This window comes from Amphibalanus amphitrite, unplaced genomic scaffold, assembly GCF_019059575.1.
Source record: "Amphibalanus amphitrite isolate SeventyFive unplaced genomic scaffold, NRLGWU_Aamphi_draft 001290F_arrow, whole genome shotgun sequence".
NCBI lineage: Eukaryota > Metazoa > Arthropoda > Thecostraca > Balanomorpha > Balanidae > Amphibalanus > Amphibalanus amphitrite.
The window spans coordinates 159,103-178,401 of record NW_024882783.1 but is presented as its reverse complement, the minus strand read 5'-3'; the positions used below and the strand labels follow the sequence as shown (position 1 = coordinate 178,401).

Genomic DNA, 19,299 nt, shown 5'->3' with positions numbered 1-19,299 from the left:
CGATTTACACGCGGTAATTTTTGTAGGGTAGCTTCATTCCTTCTACCAAGTATTGGACTATTCCCGATGCATGTGGGTGACCCCTTATGCACGTGCCACGTGCAAAACGAAGAGGTGTCACTTTTGTAATTGTTGCAATATCTCGGTAACTACTTGGCCGATTGCGCTGAAAGTTGGCATGTAGGTAGGCACCCACTAGGCACTGCATATACATGTGCCAGAGTTGGGGTGCTGCTGCACGTGCGCACGTGCAGGGGTCGTTTCCAGATCTCGAGAACGGCTGGACCGATTGCGCTCAAATTTGGTACACGGTTAGGGACCGGTTAGTAGGGTGCCGTGCACAAGTCAGTTGGGACCCATTTTGCACGTGCGCACGTGCAGGGTGCCGCTTCCAGATCTCGAGAACGGCTGGGCCGATTGTGCCCAAATTTGGCACATCGCTAGAGACCAGTTAGTAGGGTGCCGTGCACAAGTCAGTTGGAGGTACCCCCTCGCAATTTCGCACGTGCAAGGCCCACCCTCTCGCTCGCTCCGTTAGTCGCCCCAAAAGGCGTTATACTGGTAATATAATTGTCTCATTCCCCAGAGTGCAGTATCCGTTTACCATCGCTGGCAGTCAGACGGTGCTGGGCGTACCAGTGTGTCCGTGATCAGGCATTTGGTCACATTACCACAGCTACGTCATTGCAGGACGCGGATACCCAAACGAATGTTCGTGGGTGGATACTGGATAATGGTATATCACGTGATAGGTTACGGTTTCGAAGGAGACGCAACAAGCACGGGGAAACAGTGTTCCGAAATCTCCGAGCATTCCAATATACTGTTCAAGTTGCAATGTTTATCAATATACCTATATGAACCGAATGGTGACTGAATGAAAAGCTTTCCTAATTACGCTCCTCACCATACACAAGGTAGATTAACTTGAGCCGTTTGTACTCAATTCTGTGCTGCCTAGCGCATATTGGCACTCTCATATACTCAGACACAGCTCTAAACAAAAGTCTCATCACAGCCGAGGGCTGACGTCGGGTTCCACACCCCGACTGCTGCCGCGCCCCTGACCACAGCTCTCAGCTGCTTGACCCGTCATTTCGGTCAGACCGAAATTATGCCACGAAATGCTACGAATTCGTTTGCTAGCAGCATTCATCGAGTTATGTTAAAGAGTTATGCCTGAGGATGTTTACCCTCAGCACTCAGCAAGTCTCCGTACCCTTGCCCAGTTCGTCACGACATGGCCTAGCCAGCCATTGACGTGACTCGGCGAGGTCGAGAAGCGTGAACGGGTGTTTTTTGAACAATTAGCCCACCCAATTTGGATAATGTGTCGCGCCAGGCTGTCTCTGAACCCGACTGACAGCCGGTAGGTTTTGTGTGCTACCTGTCGCGCGCTTTATGGATGACAAAAGGCGCCGGCCCGCCGCTGGCTGGATCGTGTTTTTCTTGTCAGAAGTGGACTGAAGGCGCTTCGTGCTTTGCGTCTCGGCGAGCTCCTTTGTTAGGCGCATTGTGATATGCATTAGCCATTCCGTTTGTGCACCGGCAGTAAACACTTTGGTTATATGCTAAAATATGTTCGGCAGGCACAAAGCTTACAAGCCACATTTAGTAAGTCAGCGTATGTTTAAAGAACAATAAATATGTTACCTTTCGCATAATAAGCGTTCAATGATTCCTGATTATAATTCATATTTTTTCATCTTCTCAAGTTTGCTGCTATATTTCGTGGCGCTATGCCTTTTAGCGGGTATTTTTATGCCATTTCAGATTCGTTTGATGGTAGGACATGATGGCTGCCCGTCCCGTGGAACAGACACTTCACAATGTAATGGGCTGGGATCCCCACTAGCCACTACCCAGTATTCAGCCGCCCAAATGCGTCTGGTCTGATTATTGTTTCTTGAATGATTGAACTTTCCAATACGTGTCCAATCGTACGATTTCATTCACTTCGACGCATATCGTGAGAAGAGCCTCGAAACCCTTTTCCAGACCTGGGCGTCAGCTGTAGGCAAGCGCTCTAAACTCGAGCTTTATATTGTGTCCGGTAGGTAGCGCGGAAGTGGACTTCTGACCGAGTGGAGCCGCCCTCTTGGGCGCTGCTGACCTTCAGCGCTCGTTGCACTTGTTCTGTCATATTTTTCTTACCCGTAGTCATTGTTAACACTTCATCTGCTTTTTTTTCTATGGAACTTAATTTTATCGACCAGGCCGGGCCCGCAAAACACTAGGGTTACAATTTGATGTCCGGTTATCGTTGGACGAGCAAAGCAGGATGACCAGGATTTAAAGGATTCTGGGGCGCCTCCTTTCGATTTATTGTAAAATAGCATTCCAACTAATTTTGATAAATTATGTTGACTTATGATTCATTCCTCGACAACTTCATTTAAAATACATGCTTTGACATACAAAGTCCCTGACTCACCTTACATTTCCTCAGCGCGTACGGCGACATTCCCTGCCGGGCGTTCGGCGGCCCAGGTGTGTCGGGTGTATTCATCCGCGCCGGTGCGCAGGTGCCGGCCCAGGGTCGTCAGTCAGCTGGCGAGAGGGGTTCCGAGTGGAGGGCGGAGCGACTGCCGACGGGAGAACAACAGCCACAGTTTGAACTGCCAGGGCGCTGGATACCAGCTCGCAATGGGTGTGACACAGTGGGCTGTTTTCGTGGCTGCTCTGTCGTTAGGTGAGTGGATACGATGGGAACACAGAGGGATGGGTGCTCAGTTGGGCTGATGACGGTTGGGGTGGGGCGGGATGGTGTGGTTTGAATCAGAATTTGAATTGTACATATATGTTCCTTTGTAACTGCGCAATGGGTATCAGATAGTCGTCGGAGATGTTGCTGTAACATAGGTTTAAAAGATTCTTTTGCATTAAAATTAGACGTGAACATCAAAATCGCCCGAAGCTGGCTGGTACACTTCTCGAGCATTCTTGTTCCCGTTCATTACATTTTATATGCCTTCATTCGGCGCCCTGCGTGTCGTAAGCCCTGGCAATATTCCGGTAGTTTTTGACTGGATTGATTTCGTGAAATGATGCAATTGCTCACTCAAACTATGTCATCGATTCCGTAGCGCTTGTCAAATTTCCATGTTGGACAAATTTGAATCTCTTGCGTCGCATGGGTCAGTACCGTATGAGTCATGCCGATAGCATTCAGCTACGACGAACGTGAAACCGGTTACTCATATGGCACACAGGCGAGCACGAACCATAGGAGCTGTTTTGTTTGTCTGTTGTATCCGACTAGCGCTGAGGTCATGGAACTGCATTGCTATAGGACCTCAATCTTAAAAATGTATCCGTTCTTTACAAATAAATATGCCACGTAAATTCAGATAACTAATGCATCCACACTGTACGGCATAGGAGACATTTTCATCACTACAATAAACGACTCTCACAGTCTTACTTTCTCAGACTTACATTCACATGTTGTCATGTCAAAAATGAAACGATTGCAATGTTCCCTGACATCGGCGACTCGGTTTATTTTCAGCCTCCGGCCAGAGGAACCCGTCGATATCGTTCATCAGCAAGGAGACGGTGACAGACATCGGAGCAACGGCGCTACTGAAATGTTCAGTGCAGGTAAACTAACGAAATTGGACTGTAGATAAATGGTAAACAATCGATAGTCGTGTACACCTTCGTAACGTATGGATTTGCGTTCTGCAATTGATAATCATGACGTCAAAGAATATAACATCCAGCACATGACGTCAACTATAAAAAAATAACGCGATTGTGTGTGCGCGCAAATAAACTCACATGATCTCACGAAAACCACATCCACCAAGGGAGCTTCTGAGGGAATCTTCAGGGGATCCTCTGAAATGTTTTCATTGATGGTACTTTTGTAGCGCTGTCTAACCCGAAAACGCACTTCCTTTCTCAGTTCGCCAGCGAATCCCCGGTGATGTGGTTCAAACAGGCCAGCGGGCATAACGTCAACGACGTGCCCATATCGACCAACAACATCCTGATCGCGCAGGAGCCGCGCTTCTCCATCGACCGTGAGGGCGACACGGTCACACTGAAGGTCGGTCGGATGATAGTCGTGTACAAATCGTGTACAATTACAAATATTACGCGAAATGTCTCGGCTGGGGTTCAGTTTTGGAAATAGCGATGTGTGTAGAAGCGAAGTTTGACCTAAAATGTTAGATTTTTTGATGTATTATGCTAGCTCGACAATCTACTACTTTTTGCAAGCTCATAGCTGGGTAGCGTATGCTTTGTCACTGTTTCTGTCAAATTATTATTATAATATATCGAGTCGAGAATGATGAACACCACAATCGGAATCATATCTACCTACTATGAACGTCAAACCCCTTGAGGCCCCACTTTTTTGCGATAATTTTTAAATGCGTCAACTTTCGTTGACAATATTCTGGCAATGTATGTTTCAGAACCTGCCGAAACTTTTATTACTAAGGTATTTTGACGCCAAACGATTATGGAAGGTACTTCTCATTCACTCGTAATGCTAAGGTCAATTCAGGCCCGGGCAGAGGCTTGCGCTCGGCCACACTCGAGCCCCGCCACCAGCGCCATCTGCCCTAAATGCCATCTGCCAGCGCCCGCTACCGCTACCAACTACCGCCCACCATCAAGCCTGGATGGAGCGCGAGACGCGAGTGACCGGTCGCCGGGCAAGGAGCGCCAGAGGGGTAGGGCGGAGCTTAGCGCTGACGTCATTACGTGGCTCCGCCTCATGAGCGCGTAGCCTCTACCCAAACAGCAGATTCGTTCCGTGAAATTTAACATTACGAGTGAATGAGAAGTACCTTTCATAATCGTTTGGCGTCAAAATACCTTAGTAATAAAAGTTTCGGCAGGTTCTGAAACACACATTGCCAGAATATTGTCAACGAGAGTTGACGCATTTAAAAATTATCGCAAAAAAGTGGGGTCTCAAGGGGTTTGACGTCCATAGTAGTGTGCGGTGTGGTTTTGCCATCTGCTATTCATCTCAGCGAGCTCGGGCGGTTTCAGATCAGCGACATCCAGGAGTCTGACCAGGGCACGTACGAGTGTCGGGTACAGATCAGTGTCCGTGAGTCCATCAGTGGCACGGTGCTGCTAGCCGTCCGACTGAAGCCAGTCATCTCGGACAACTCGACAAGGTCAGAGAGCAGAGAACTGGTGGGAGGGGCGCGCAGTGCGGGAGAAAAATGTGCGTGGATGATCATCAGATAAGTGCGGATTTTTGGAAAAGACTCCGTTTAGGGCAGTGTTGTTTAGTTTCTTTGAACGAAAACGATTTCGTTTATGTACGTGCTTGCAATGTACCGGGTGATCATTTGGGAATGAGATAAAGTAAGTGGCACGTGCAGATGTGTATTCAATAGCACACCAGACAGAAGACACGTCATTAGACTCGTCATCGTGGGACATTTTGTACTGCACACTATTATACACCTGCAAGCCACTGTTCATCTACAGCAGGTGCTCAAAGTGGCCACCCCCTTCTGAGCGGCACAGCTCAGCCCGACGGCGTGTGTGACGCGCCATCTTTCGCAGCTGCTCTTCGTCCATGTTGCGGGCGAAGTCCTCAACCAGTTCCTTCAGCTGTTCCAGCGTTTGGGGCTCGCTGCGCACGATCTGAGCCGTCACCAATGACCAGAAACAAAAGTCCAGACAAGACAGGTCGGGACTGTACGGCGGCCATCGGTGTTCACTGTTCCGGGAGATGACGCGGCCGCCGAACTTCGAGTGGAGGAAGTCCATCACGGGAGCAGTGACGTGCGGCGGCGCGCCGTCCTGCTGGAACCAGTACTGGTGGCGCGTCGCCCGAGCCCTCACCGCAGGCCACACCACCGTCTGCAGCATCTCCAGGTAGGCGTCGCTGTTGACGGAGCCAGTGAACCAGTGAACTGGCAGGCACTTCCCATCCACCACGCCCACCCACGCCATCACCTTCTGCCCCTGGGCCCTTGCATGGCACGAGCTTGTTCGGATTCTCTGGCGACCAGCACACGGTGTTCTTCTTGTTTGGAGACGGATGCAGAACAAACCACTTTTCGTCACTCCAGAGTACACGCTCAAACCACTCCTCATCATGGGTTAGCCAGAATTCACAGGAGTCCATCCTGGCCATCCGCGTCATCTCCCGGAACAGTGAACACCGATGGCCGCCGTACAGTCCCGACCTGTCTTGTCTGGACTTTTGTTTCTGGTCATTGGTGACGGCTCAGATCGTGCGCAGCGAGCCCCAAACGCTGGAACAGCTGAAGGAACTGGTTGAGGACTTCGCCTGCAACATGGACGAAGAGCAGCTGCGAAAGATGGCGCGTCACACACGCCGTCGGGCTGAGCTGTGCCGCTCAGAAGGGGGTGGCCACTTTGAGCACCTGCTGTAGATGAACAGTGGCTTGCAGGTGTATAATAGTGTGCAGTACAAAATGTCCCACGATGACGAGTCTAATGACGTGTCTTCTGTCTGGTGTGCTATTGAATACACATCTGCACGTGCCACTTACTTTATCTCATTCCCAAATGATCACCCGGTATTTTGTAGGGATATGCTCAAAGGCATGAATGTAAATATCGAAGTGCCAGTGTCTCCATTTCCCATGTAAATCGTGGCCTGAAATTGTAAGTTAACTCATGCATACTGTAGCAACGTGGTCGGGTTCTTGATTGGACTCCCTCTTCTCAATTTGTGTCCTACCCGAGCCTTCCGTGACTTGGCTCGTACATTTCCGTATTCATCTCGGTGTTCTGATCTGGGACGTCCTTATCTTACATATTCTGACCTGACCTGGCTCCGAGGCGCTCCCTGTGCCTTTTAGCGATAACCAGTCATATCTCACCCGACGTTAGCTCGGGCGGATCCTTGCTCATCCCTGCACTGACGCACCCTGACCTTTCACAGGTCTGTGATTGTCTCCGAGGGCGAGACGGCCGAGATTGCCTGTTACGCTACCGGATTCCCCACGCCGGAGATCACGTGGAGGCGGGACAACAACTTCCTGCTGCCGACCGGCAAGGCCATCCACCGGTCAGTAGCACACAGGAAGACTATTCAGTCCTGATTGGTCCCCGTAATGGTGTCATCTTTCGATAGTGTCAATTTGCAGCTGACTTGTGCCTTGTCATAATTGTTGCTTCCGCCGCTGTTGGCTTTGAAGTGTGTCTTCATTTGCGTATCGAGCTGTCAACCACAGACCAGTCAACCATCTTCGCTATCCTTTGGAATATAATATTCATCACCCGCAGCCGTCAGAGAGCAGCTTGGAAAAGTAACAAAGTAGCTAAATATGTTTCCCCTCCTCCAGTTCTAACGTTCTTTCCGATCGACAGTGGTAACGTTCTACGTATGGAGAACATTCAGAAGATTGCCCGAGGCACCTACTACTGCGTGGCCGACAACGGCGTGGGACGCGGCTCCAAGCGGAACGTGGCCGTGGAGGTGGAGTTCGCTCCCGTCATTACCGTGCCCAGACCGAAGGTCTACCAGGTAAGGATGGCGGTATCAGGACCCGGGGGCCATCGTTTGGGCATCACTGGCACGGCAGTCATGCCTTATTGAGATAGGCAGTGACACTAATGTGAAGCGGATAGAGGCCGTTTGGCGTAAATATTTTATAGCGCAAGGCTGCTAGGACTAGGGTGGCCGATAGTCTTCGTTTCACGAACAAAGCAAGTAGTTGCTGATTATTTGATATCAACGTTGTAAGTACTGCTTCAGTACCTACTTGTGCTGCATGGAGTGGAAGTGAATTGCCTCCTCTCGCCTCCAAACGAATATTATATAGAATATATTTAGTTACCTGTGCGTTAGCGATCTCCATTTACATGTTTCCGCTCTTTTTCTCCAGGCTATGCAATATAACATGGACCTGGAGTGCCTGGTGGAAGCCTATCCACCGCCAAGTATTACCTGGCTCAAGGACGGTATCGTCCTCAACAACAACCAGCATCAGATGTAAGCTCTTCTCCTCGCTTTATTTAGTTGTAATTACAGCAACGGGGACCGAAAAAAGTCAATCTTCATTTGTTTCATTACACTATGCAACAGTCATTTTGTTCCTGAGTAACGACCGATTTTTTTGGACTCATTGGGTCCCATTATAACCGAAATGGGCATTTGTTTTGATCTGAAAATGCTTTTCCGGTTTTCAGAGACGATTTTCGATTTTTGGCCCCGAAATTCGGTTTTTGGCCCACTGTGTCCGGTGTAATTGAGTAATCGACTCGCGGTAACTTTCATCGCCCTTCCTATGCCACAAGCTTTCGAATGATATCTGGTTTTGCATATTTGCGTGCAAAAATAACGTCATAAATCTATGTTAAAGTAAGAAAATGTTGAAATTTTGTAAAAATTTGACATTTTTTTCGATTTCATTTCAAAATAGAGAAAAAACTAAAGGCCCTATCCAAATTCTGAGCCCAGTTCCTTGAAGAGCATTCAATTTCCGTTCGGAAGGTACTATTTTAGTGCATTTTATCGGTTTACTGTGGCGTCCAGATTGAGTCACTTGAAAAACGGGCCCCCAACAGATCAAGATTCTGAGCGACAGGACTGCTCAAAAGTAAGTTCCTGCGTGTGACCCGAGGTCACAAGGGGTCAACAAAATGACCTCAGTTGACCCCTCGTTGATCCTATGGCGTTAACATACGTTATCAGGTTAATGCTATGTGATATGACTTAGGATATGTGTTTAGGTTAACTCCAATCTGGACGCCACAGGAATCCGATAAAATGCACTAAAAAGGTACCTTCCGAACGGAAATTGAATGCTCTTCAAGGAACTGGGCTCAGAATTTGGATGGGGCCTTTAGTATTTCCTCTATTTTGAAATGAAATAAAAAAAAAATGTCAAATTTTTACAAAATTTCAACATTTTCTTACTTTAACATAGATTTATGACGTTATTTTTGCACGCAAATATGCAAAACCAGATATCATTCGAAAGCTTGTGGCATAGGAAAGGCGATGAAAGTTACCGCGAGTCGATTACTCAATTACATCGGACACGGTGGGCCAAAAACCGAATTTCGGGGCCAAAAATCGAAAATCGTCTCTGAAAACCGGAAAAGCATTTTCAGATCAAAACTAATGCCCATTTCGGTTATAATAGGACCCAATGAATAAGAAAAATTCGGTCGCTTTCCAGGAACAGAAAATTTTTCATTTTTTGTTGCAGTTATCGAGATGTCACCGGGACAACAGAAAACGCAAAATGTAGTTCAAAGAATCAGTCATTATATCCCAAGTTCTCGAAATACAAGTCATCTCTAACTTTATCACGCTATTCTTGAATTCGCCTTTTATACACTCGATAAATAAATCAATGTTCATTCACGTTTCCACATTTCACAATTCCTATGTTCCATCAGCAATGTAAGAAGCTCTAGCGTCCCTAATCTCTCCAAACAACCACATCCATTATCTGACATTATTCTCTCATCTTAGGATGTCTATGTTCCCTATCACGGACCAGACAACTGACAGCAACCTGCGTACGCTGACAATCGAGAAGAAACAGTACGGCAACTACACCTGCCGCGCCGCCAACCGGCTCGGGACCACCGAGTCCGTCGTCGAACTCGTCGGTGAGTCACACTTTCTCGCCAGGTCAGGTCAGGTCAGCTTGTGGAGTCTGCACGGGAGAGCGGGATAGGTCAAGGCGGATCAGGCTGGGGTACTAAGATATGCTGATCGCTAATGCTTATACAAATCTATAAAGATAGCAAGTCATTTCAGGTCTTTTTTCGGGACTGGGAATTCGAGTCATTGGTGTTGCATGATGCATCGCTTTATCTATTTATGCCTTCATCGTTATATTATAACTGTATACAATTTACCTAATAGTTATATTTGAATGTCATTTGCCCGTTCATTTCCATTCCTGTAACGCCTGAATCCATACAACTATGACTAACCGTGACACCTTTCTGTCTTCAGAGGCCTTCATTCCGGTGTGCCCCCCGGCTTGTGACGTACCCGGGTACAGCACCAACAGCCGCGCACCGCCGCTGGTGCTGGCCAGCGCCGTGCTGGTCGCCGTGCTGGTCGGCGCTGTCACCGCCGCTGGCCTGAGGCACCACTGAGGCAGCGCTGAGGCAGAGCTTAGCCAACGCTGAGGAACTGTTGCCCGGTAAGTGACGCTGTCAAGGAGGCGGATTGATAAGTCGATAAACAAATTATGGTCGTGCTTTTTATTACCGTATTTTGTTTTCGTCTTTCATGATAAAAAAATGAGTTTACCTATAGGTATGTTGTCATTGCTTACCCTAAACCCAATAAGTCGATTTTTAGACCTGTGCGTAACCAGATTTAATCTATCATTTTGCGCTTATTTTTCCAGAGAGCTCAACAGACAGAATCTCGAAATGCGGGAAACATCGTGATCTTCCGTCCGTTATCGATGGCTGTTGGCAGTGGCCGAAAAGCTGTGGGCTGCAGCGCTGTAGCTGATTGACATCTCCGACCACACAACCACAAAGAGACGTCTGTCACAACACTGTCATTCTTCACAGTGTAATCCGAGACTTTCGTCAATGATCCGTCCAACAAGTGAACTTGCATTATGATAAATGGTTGGAGTTGGTGTTGACGTGTCTACTGAACTTCAGCAGATGGATATAAATAGGCCTATAATAGATTTGTGAGTTTGACGAATGGTGTGCTGCTTTCCCAGTGTCGTGTATAAGCTCACTGGTAAGCATTTAGAAAGTGATGATGCTGGTTTTGCTATACCGTAATGTACACGTGTGGACTCGCCTATATGTTATGTAGCATTGAAGTCGTGATGTTGCAGCTGAACACTGGCCCTTGTGAATCTTTGAGCTAGGATGTGTGTGCCAATGTATTGAGAACGATCTAAACGTTGTTTGTATAGAAATAACAGCTCATGATTTCTAGGTGTAGTTTTAAAGGACATCTACATATAACCTTATTTTTGAAAAGGCTGAATAGCATATCTTTTATTTTTGATTATAACGAATTGCAGATCTTCTATTCCTTAGGAACGAACAGTACTGCGTCACACAGCCAATGCAAACTGATGTCTCAAATACAAATGTTCTGTATGCCTAAACATAAAAGTGACGCCTATAGGTCCAGTGACGATAATCAGTACCTTCTTTTTGCAAGACCGTTTACTGCTGCTTGTGCTCACTTTTTGTTATTTCTTTCATGATTCCATCTTAATTTTGTCTTGTCTTGGATAACCTTGTAGGGCCGTACAAATAAAAAAAAATGCTGCAAAAATGGTTTATTTTATTCACTTATGTATTATGACGCTCATTATCAAACCGTATAAATATTGAAAACGAATGCGATGTTACGTGACCTTTTCTTGAAGCACAAACGCTCGCAGCACATTCGCGTAAGATAAATATCGATCGCAGCACTGCGCATTTTCAGTATAGAAGTCTAACATCTGACGCTGGTAGATCAACCCTCAGACAGTATTTGGATCGGTTGATTATGCCCATGGATTGTCTGATTCCGAAAATTTCAAACGACCACCAGTGTCGCTTTTAGTTGCTCGCTCTGTGAAACGGTTATAACCTATATCTACCAGAAAGATTGCCACCATGGGTATGTATATCGAAGGCAATCCTGCCTCATTTTCACAGCTCATTTATTTCGTAACTCTAAACTCATCATCTTGGACATTTTGTAAGTGGTTCGCCAGTTCCATCTAGCAGTTTCCTATAACAAATTGGTTTATTGATTTACAGCTAAGTAACGCATTCGACAGTGATGACTGCTCATCAAAACACGCTCTTGCAAACAAGCCAGAGTACTGAGTTATGATAGCAGCACATCAAACATTACAGACGCTTACAACCAACCTGGTACTGCCGTTTTAACAAGCTGCTGTCTTTTACTGAAAACAAGCTCGTTACGAGCGTGAAAACTACCGCAGAGTGGGCTAGTTTCCGGATTTCTCTGGAACATGTGTGTTTCTTTCGTCGTTTTTCTGTTCTACCTATCGATATTGCGGTTTGAGTTAATGGTCTTCCGAAAGCCGAAACGTTTCACTTTTACAATAACGCAGCATGAAGTACCAGTAGGACACGATTTGAATAACCTATAAGATATGCTGAGCAATCAATTTCAAAATGAGGAAAGAATAATCGAGGCACTTTCGGTATTTTTGGATCAGAGATAGGAGGACATCGGGCTGAGACGGTTACCTTTTCGCACGACTGTCGCGGTTCAGTGCGTTCCGAGGGACGGTTAACCGAGTTCGCCGAGAGCGAAGGTCTTCAACGCTTATACACTTCAATCCCGGTCGGTTTTGAAAGGTCAGCCTGAGCCAGAAGTAGAATTTGATTTAAATAGGGCTATCCCGCTAATTAAAAAAAAAATGGAATGTACAAAGACGCTTTGTCTATAAGCAAAAAAGAGATCCTCCATGACCACTGTGAGGCGGGCATGCTGCATCTTGTTACGGACACCTATCCTATATGCGATATGCATTTCAATCGGATTTGAATAAATGAACAAAACACATTAAATAGATGTTCAACACAATCTCATATTTTGCGCAAACTTGCACCCTCTCCCCCCTTCTCCATTCACCTCACCACCTCTAGGCAGATCAACTGCTGTTCCCCGTGACCAGTCTCGGTGCAACTGCCCTCATCACCCCCCCCCCCCCTCCCCCCCCCCCAGTCCAGGCGGGCTCGTCCGGTCCGCCGGCCCGGCGCGATGGCCGCTAGCAGGGGTCGTCCGCGCCGCGGCGCCGCGCCTATAGTTATGACGGTCGCCGCCGCGGCGCTGGCGCTGCGCGCAGTAGTCCGCCAGAGCCCGAGCGGGAGTGCACGCGGAGCCACCGCTGCCAGTCGCCCTCCAGACACCAGCACTGTGTGACTGAGTGCAGTTCAGGGTTTTCAAGATGAGGTCCTTCTGTCTACTGCTCGGCGTCGCCATCATTCAAGGTGAGTTTTGGAATGAGCTGGTGGCTGAAAGGGAGGTTCTGGAAGGTTGCTGTGAGCGCCGGTTTTGAATTTAATGTTGGCGCCGATAGCTCTGTGTATGATTGGGGAATGGAAGTCTTCTATCCATCTATGGCATTTGGAATTTTGTTTTTAGTAGGATTTGTCAAACCTCGTGACATTTCGCGAATGTGCGCTAACCTTCAATCGATCATTTTTCAACTCGGCACCGGACCGGACCTCGCCACTCTTTGTGAGGTGCCACCGCCACAGCGGCGATCGATATAAGGTGTGGTCACGTCGGACGAGGCGGCTTGGGGCGCCGGCGCCGCCTGACCCGTGACCTGTGACCTTTGCCCTCCATTTGAGCCGGCCGGCCACCGCACCCGACGTCTACATCACAGCCCGGCGGGAGTCTGCCCCGGGGCGGTGGCCGCGCCGGCTGGCGGTCCTCTGTGCGGACAGCCGAGCGCCCCTCGGTACCGGTGTTTGCCGGTGCGCGCCTCCTCTCCCGCGCGGTCGTCGGGGTCTGTTTGTCGCTCAAAAACCGCCGCCGGCGCTGGCCACCGGCCGGCGCTGGGCGCTGGTTTTGTTGGCGCTGGCGGGCGGTTGGGACGGGTCGCCAGCCGGCGGGAGTCCCTCCACAGATCAATAATCTCACCCCTTTCAATTGGAAACCGGCGCGCGGCCCGCAGCGCACTGGGACGATTGGCTCACTCCGGGCTGACGGTTGTTCTCGCTGGTCTTTGTTCGGTGGACGGTCGCGCTGCGCTGGCGGGGGTCACTGGAACATCGATCCTGGGCTCAGCTCCCTGACGGCACCGCGCCGCGCAGCGAGCGTATTTTTCGGCGGAACCGGCGCCCGACGGCGATGCCGGCTCTCTGGCGATATTACTGGACCGTGACCTAGCGGAGGGGTTGTAAAGTTGTGCCGGAGAGTGGAGGCGATGGTCCAATTCGCAGGGCAGTTTACGACAGACGAGTAGACTCTGGTTCGGGGGCACATAAGCAATTCATACAGGGCTGTAAAAAGACTCGTGAAATTTTTTTGCTAGTTGTTAACATTTTTACAATAAAATTGATGTCATCAGCGCACAACTTTTTAGTGTAAAGCTTGATCTTGTTTAGCAGACAAGCTTGACGTTCCTAACTTGCTTAGGACTTGGGTCAAGGACTATGTTATGAATAACACATTCCTGCAGTGCATCATTTTATCGCTGGAAGCAGGAAGAATGGATTAAATGCGCAATCTTGATGGCTGAATCCGGAAAAGTTGCGAGTAACTTCACTGCCTTACAGAGGTCCAACATTCCTGTTTTGATAATCCTATCCTGTTTTCACGAACAACCACTGACCGCCTGACATCGTTGCGTGCGTTGCGTGTTATATGATTGGATGAACTCTGGGCAATTGTCTTGCACAACAGAGGCAACTGGAACCTGAGTGATTATCGGTTCTGAACTAAAGTCTAGTTTCACTTCTTAGTCACTTGTTCTCTTCCTCTCATTTGAACTATAGTTTGAAGTTTGAACATGCTTCATATCCAATGAAGTATCATTCTCAGCCGATGAAACTAATAGATTTATGTTTTATTAATTAGTTACGTCTGATTATTGCTTGACCGATAATCGAATACGCTAACGGACATACAACTGAAGGTCCATGGCTTATCTCCGTGGTGCTACTGCGTCACAGGCGTAGCAGTCTCCGGCCGGGCCGTGGAGACTGCGTGAACGCATAGGAAGCTAACGACACGGTGTTGACAGGCGCAGTATCTCCTCACTCCTCAGGTGGCCGAGACTGATAGATAGGGGTTGAATCCTAGCCACCGGGGATCCGGTATCTGATAGGGGAGTTTACGAGGAATAAACAATCAAATATGAAAAACTAACACTTTGTATGTTCGAAGTTCATATTGACTATTCAGCCATATCTTACTGAGCCGGAGCGTTAACTATGAGCGTGTTGACAAATCTGCGCGGAAACAATATGACGCCTCGTGTGTCTGATGACGGTCCGTCAACGGACCCAACACACGGCATGGCGCTGGACTGGCGCCCGGTGTCACACCGCCCGGTCGGCTCGTTCCCGTACCGTTATTTGGTTACTCTATGGACCGCCGCGCCGCAGCGGTACGGACCGGTCGGACGGGCAGACGGTCGGACTGAGGGCTGCAGTCGCCGAGTGCCGCCTGCTGTCCCCAACCGTCCCCGGTAGACGGAAAACCATTAGCAGCAACAGTGCTTACTTGTGGATGCGTTCCGGAATGAATTCATAACGGCGGCCGGCGTCATGAATTATGCATCCGGTAAACCGTCAGCGAAAGTCATCCACGTGCGACCAATTCATTCGCACTTTCGCGCTGACGAGTTCGATCCCTGACCTTTTTCTGTCGGCGTTCTGCAATCGTACAGCAACGGATGCCGACCTCCGCTGAAGCCGGAAATCCTCCTTTAGCGTGACAGGGGGTCTAACTGACTGCGAGGCACCACGCGGGTTCGGACCGGCCCGGCCGCCGGGCGGCGTGCTCTTTGTCTAAGTTGGCGCGCAGCTGAGGGGTTCTGAGTCGATAGTCTATTGGTCACGCACACAGGATGTTGCCGTGATTGTTATCTTGCGACTCGGACCGGTGCAGGCGAGGTGACGATCGCCCGCTGTGGAAGTAAGCCTCTGCAGACGACGCGCGCTTTGTCATACCACGTGGCTACCTGGAGCAGCGCTGCCGGCGCGGCGGGGTAGGGAGTGGGACTGGGGAGGAGGGGAGGGGAAGGGAAGGTGGTCAGCGCGGCACGACACAGCGGACGGACACCAGGTGGTTAATGAGCCTCCCCCTCCCGAGGGACCCTTGCGGCGGCGCCGGGACAGGTAACCGGTAATAGTCCTCACTCCCCTCGTGCTGTGAACCCTCCCGGGCGACGCCGTCCCCTCATTGCGACCCTCTGGACATTCCCCACGCAGTCACGCGATTACATTTGTGCGTGCTCGGACTCGTCGATATGCCAGCTTAGCACTGGTCCGAAGACAGAGAGCTGTGACAACTGACTAAGGAGAATATCCTTACCGAGAGTTGGCGCCACTCTGGTACTTTTACGACCTGTCTGATCACGATTAATGAACACCCTGCCCTGCACCGTTACACCGCGAGACATTAACGCCTTCCCCTCGGACATTAAAGGGACTATCCCACCTTTAACATGGGGTTTGAGTTGAGATAGCCAAGTTTGCGGCGAGGTTCAGAAACCACTATCTATCTAGGTTGCAACCCCCGCGGCCTCTTGGTGTTGAAGAAATTCGTTCCCTTCATTTGAAAATGGGCCTTGTACAAGGCCCTATCTTCAACATGGAGCGACCGTTAGTGTGACGTCACCTCGTTTAGTCATTTTGATTTAAATGGGTTTGTTCGTTGAAAAATCGCTTAAAACTTGGTCTGAACTTTGTTGTGGTGCCTACAGAGTAAAAAGAATCAGCTTTATGACAGTAATGTGGCCTGGGGAAGGAGGTAATTTTGGGCTGTGACGTCACATATTTGAAAGTTTGTGTTTGGAATATGGGAAGCCTAAGATGTTTAATGAAAAATAAATGCCAGAACCGTGTTCCTGGTCATCCAATCTATAAAGTCGGGCACAATTTAACTGGTTTTAACAACATTTTAGAAGGTGGGATAGTCCCTTTAACCAGCGTTCCTTCCGGTCGCATGCCACGACACTGGTACTTTGTCACCTCCACCCCCATCATGACCACCGACGCCTTCGTCACCTGCCTCTCGTTCTGGTTTGGTAAGCGAGTACAGTCCCTTGCAACCACCAGTGCCCTGTTGTCTGTTGACCTCTCTACGTGACCTCTCGTGACCTCTGTCGTGACCCCTGGTCGTGAGTCTGTGCTACTCCGTGCCGTGACCTGTCGACGTGACCAGGAGGTTCGGCCGTTTTTGGCAGCGCGCTGTCACCCGACTGCGCACGCCTCCGCCCAACCGTTCTGTGCTGCGCGGGCACTAATAACGCCGTCATGCGGTCTGATTTTTGTCCCAATTATCTGCTCACGACGATGGTCTTGGTTCACTGGTGTCGGGTATTTGATTTTAAGTTCGTGTGCTGGCTGCAGCCTTATCGCGCTTCTGAGATGGCAAGGAGAAAATCATTTTCCTATATGGATTAGATTGATCTCGCGTCACGGTTTTCATTGAGTTCAATTATCGAACAAAATGAAGGCTGGCAAAGGTCGATATGTAACGAATTTCTATATTAATCTTTCTCACCCTCAGTCTTTGGATTTGAGCTTATTTTTTCTCACCTGCTGATTTTTTTCCTGTCGCGCGTAATATCACGGCAATCACCTTACACACTACACAATCCCTTCCCCGGCCTAAGCGTCAGCAGTGGCTGTTGGGCACCCCTGCCGCCGGAACAGCGGTGCTAATCGCATCAGGGCACGCGCCGGCGTCGGCTGCCCTGTCGGCGCCCGCTGCCCCGGGGGCAATCTGCGGGGGACGGCGGCGACTAATGACGCACCGGTCGGCGGCGTCGGCGTCGCCGCCAATGGCGTGTTAATTCACCATTGTCGCCATGCCAGTGACGCGCGCCCTGGGGAAGAGCACAATGTCCGGGCGCCGGTGCCCCCACCGCCGGGCGCACTGACGCGCGCTATTGGGGCTCCCGTGAAAGAGGCTTTGCGCCCTATGTTTTCGCAGGGGGTAGGAATGGTTTTGTAAAGCTGTGTGAGCGGGCGCGTTTGGTTGGTTGGTGATTGGTTAGGCGTTGAAGGGTCATATTGGCGGTGGGGTCTCGAGGCGTGTGGTTGATAAGTGCAGCTGCACGACGTCAGGAATACTTCAGTGTTGACAGGGTCTGCATATGCTTTATCGTTGTTCCTAGCTAACTTCATAATCCCCTCTTTGTTTGGGCATTATAACATCAGCTGTCACCATAAGTTAAGACAAGATCTCGACACGATATCTGCGCGGTACACACGAGCTGACTCGTGTCCAAAAGAATGTCGTTAATGCAAACTGTCGACGCCAGTATCGGCAATCCCCTCAGCCGTGGCTCGCCCGGCGCCGGTCCACTCAGCTGCAGTATTCGTCTGAGCGCCAGTCCGCGGAGCGCCTTTAGAACCATGAGTCACCCGCCTGCCGTCCCATAGCCGCATAGCCTCGCCTCAGTCGATTTTCGGACTGTCGCAAAAACTCCCCGCGACAGAATGGTGCGCCGTTTCGGAGTGATTTATTGTGGCGCTCGATGGCGTCTAATCTGCCCCGTCTCCGTCGCTCGGGATAACAGGCCGCACAAAAGGGACGATTCACCGTTGACGCTCTCCGAAGCAAAGTCGAGAAGCTGTGAGGCGAGGGAGTTTTGTCAAGCTTTTGAGGCGAGACGGTGACAGCGCCCAAACCGATCCGACTATACGTTTAAATTTCCTCCGAATTTAAACCATCGTATCCGCCGTGTCCATGGCGTGTTCGGCGGGGTGTGGCCGCAGCGGAGGACGCCCGCTCCGCCAGCTGGCCAGGCCCAGGAAGTGCGGTGGCACCGGAGGTGATTTCTCGCTCGGTGTCCCGCTGCGCACCGCTGGCAGTTCTGATGACCCTACCGCCGCCGCCGCCGCCGCCGCCTCCGCCGCTTGCTTCGTACGCGGCGGTGGGAACGGAAGCGTTACCCCCAGACACCGTGATGGCCTCTACACGAGTCGCCGAGCAGGTGGACCCTATCCTTGTCGTTCGAAGGATGTTTGTGTTTAGCTTGCTAAAAGTAGCTGGATTGTGGAGTGTATTGCTGATTTTTATCTAATTATGATTGAGTGTCCACTGGTTGGAGCCCTCTGTCTTGATTGAGACGTTCTTTCTTTGTTCTTCGTGGCTATATTTCGAACAAAATGAAAGGATATCATATCCCCTGAAGCTGACATTTTTAGGCTCCTTGCGACCAATATCACTTCACCAGACAAAGGGTTTCTGGCGCTGACGTCCCACTGTTTCCTGAACCGGAACACTGACCAGTTTCCCGTACCCTCCCACGTGTCTGGGCGTCTCTCAGTCAGCTGCAGCTCCCGCGGAGTCCGTCGGTGTCTCATCTCTAGCTGTCTCGCTCAATAACCCCCCCCCCCCCGTCTCGTCTCCTCGCCACCCCTCCCCTGAACGGGGGAGGAGTGACGTCATCTGACCGGCGCGGCGGCCGCGCCCGTGGCCTGTCCGGCGGGTGGGGCAGGGCGGGGTAGGGGTAGGGGTTGGGGAGGGCTCGGTCCGCACCCCCCCCCCCGTCCCTCACCCGGTCGCCGGGGCCGGTGGGTTGCGGATGGCTGCCTTCGACCGTCCGCCCGGTCAGCGACAGGTGCGCCGCTCCGCTTTCCTACGCAGGACGAGGGGAGGGTAGAGTGGCGTCTTACCCC

General features: G+C 50.1%; 2 protein-coding genes across 9 annotated transcripts in view; both read left to right on the top strand.

Moving 5' to 3' along the window:
- Positions 1-2,533: 2,533 nt before the first annotated feature.
- On the top strand, positions 2,534-11,239 carry LOC122371895 (lachesin-like). The gene is made up of 10 exons (XM_043348666.1): positions 2,534-2,692; positions 3,512-3,603; positions 3,911-4,054; positions 5,014-5,144; positions 6,896-7,021; positions 7,324-7,480; positions 7,842-7,948; positions 9,440-9,579; positions 9,932-10,124; positions 10,335-11,239. The coding sequence occupies exons 1-9, from the start codon at positions 2,647-2,649 to the stop codon at positions 10,075-10,077; spliced, it is 1,089 nt and encodes a 362-aa protein (XP_043204601.1). The 5' UTR covers positions 2,534-2,646; the 3' UTR covers positions 10,078-10,124; positions 10,335-11,239.
- Positions 11,240-12,658: 1,419 nt separating this feature from the next.
- Positions 12,659-19,299, top strand: part of LOC122371891 (fasciclin-3-like) — a 60,849-nt gene continuing 54,208 nt past the window's right edge. For 3 of the 8 annotated variants that reach the window (XM_043348660.1, XM_043348657.1, XM_043348656.1), the window contains exon 1: positions 12,659-12,921. In XM_043348660.1, coding sequence (XP_043204595.1) covers positions 12,879-12,921 — 43 coding nt within the window. In that variant the 5' untranslated portion in view covers positions 12,659-12,878. The remainder of the gene's footprint in view (positions 12,922-19,299) is intronic. The other 5 variants (XM_043348662.1, XM_043348658.1, XM_043348661.1 and 2 more) reach the window with 4 other exon arrangements.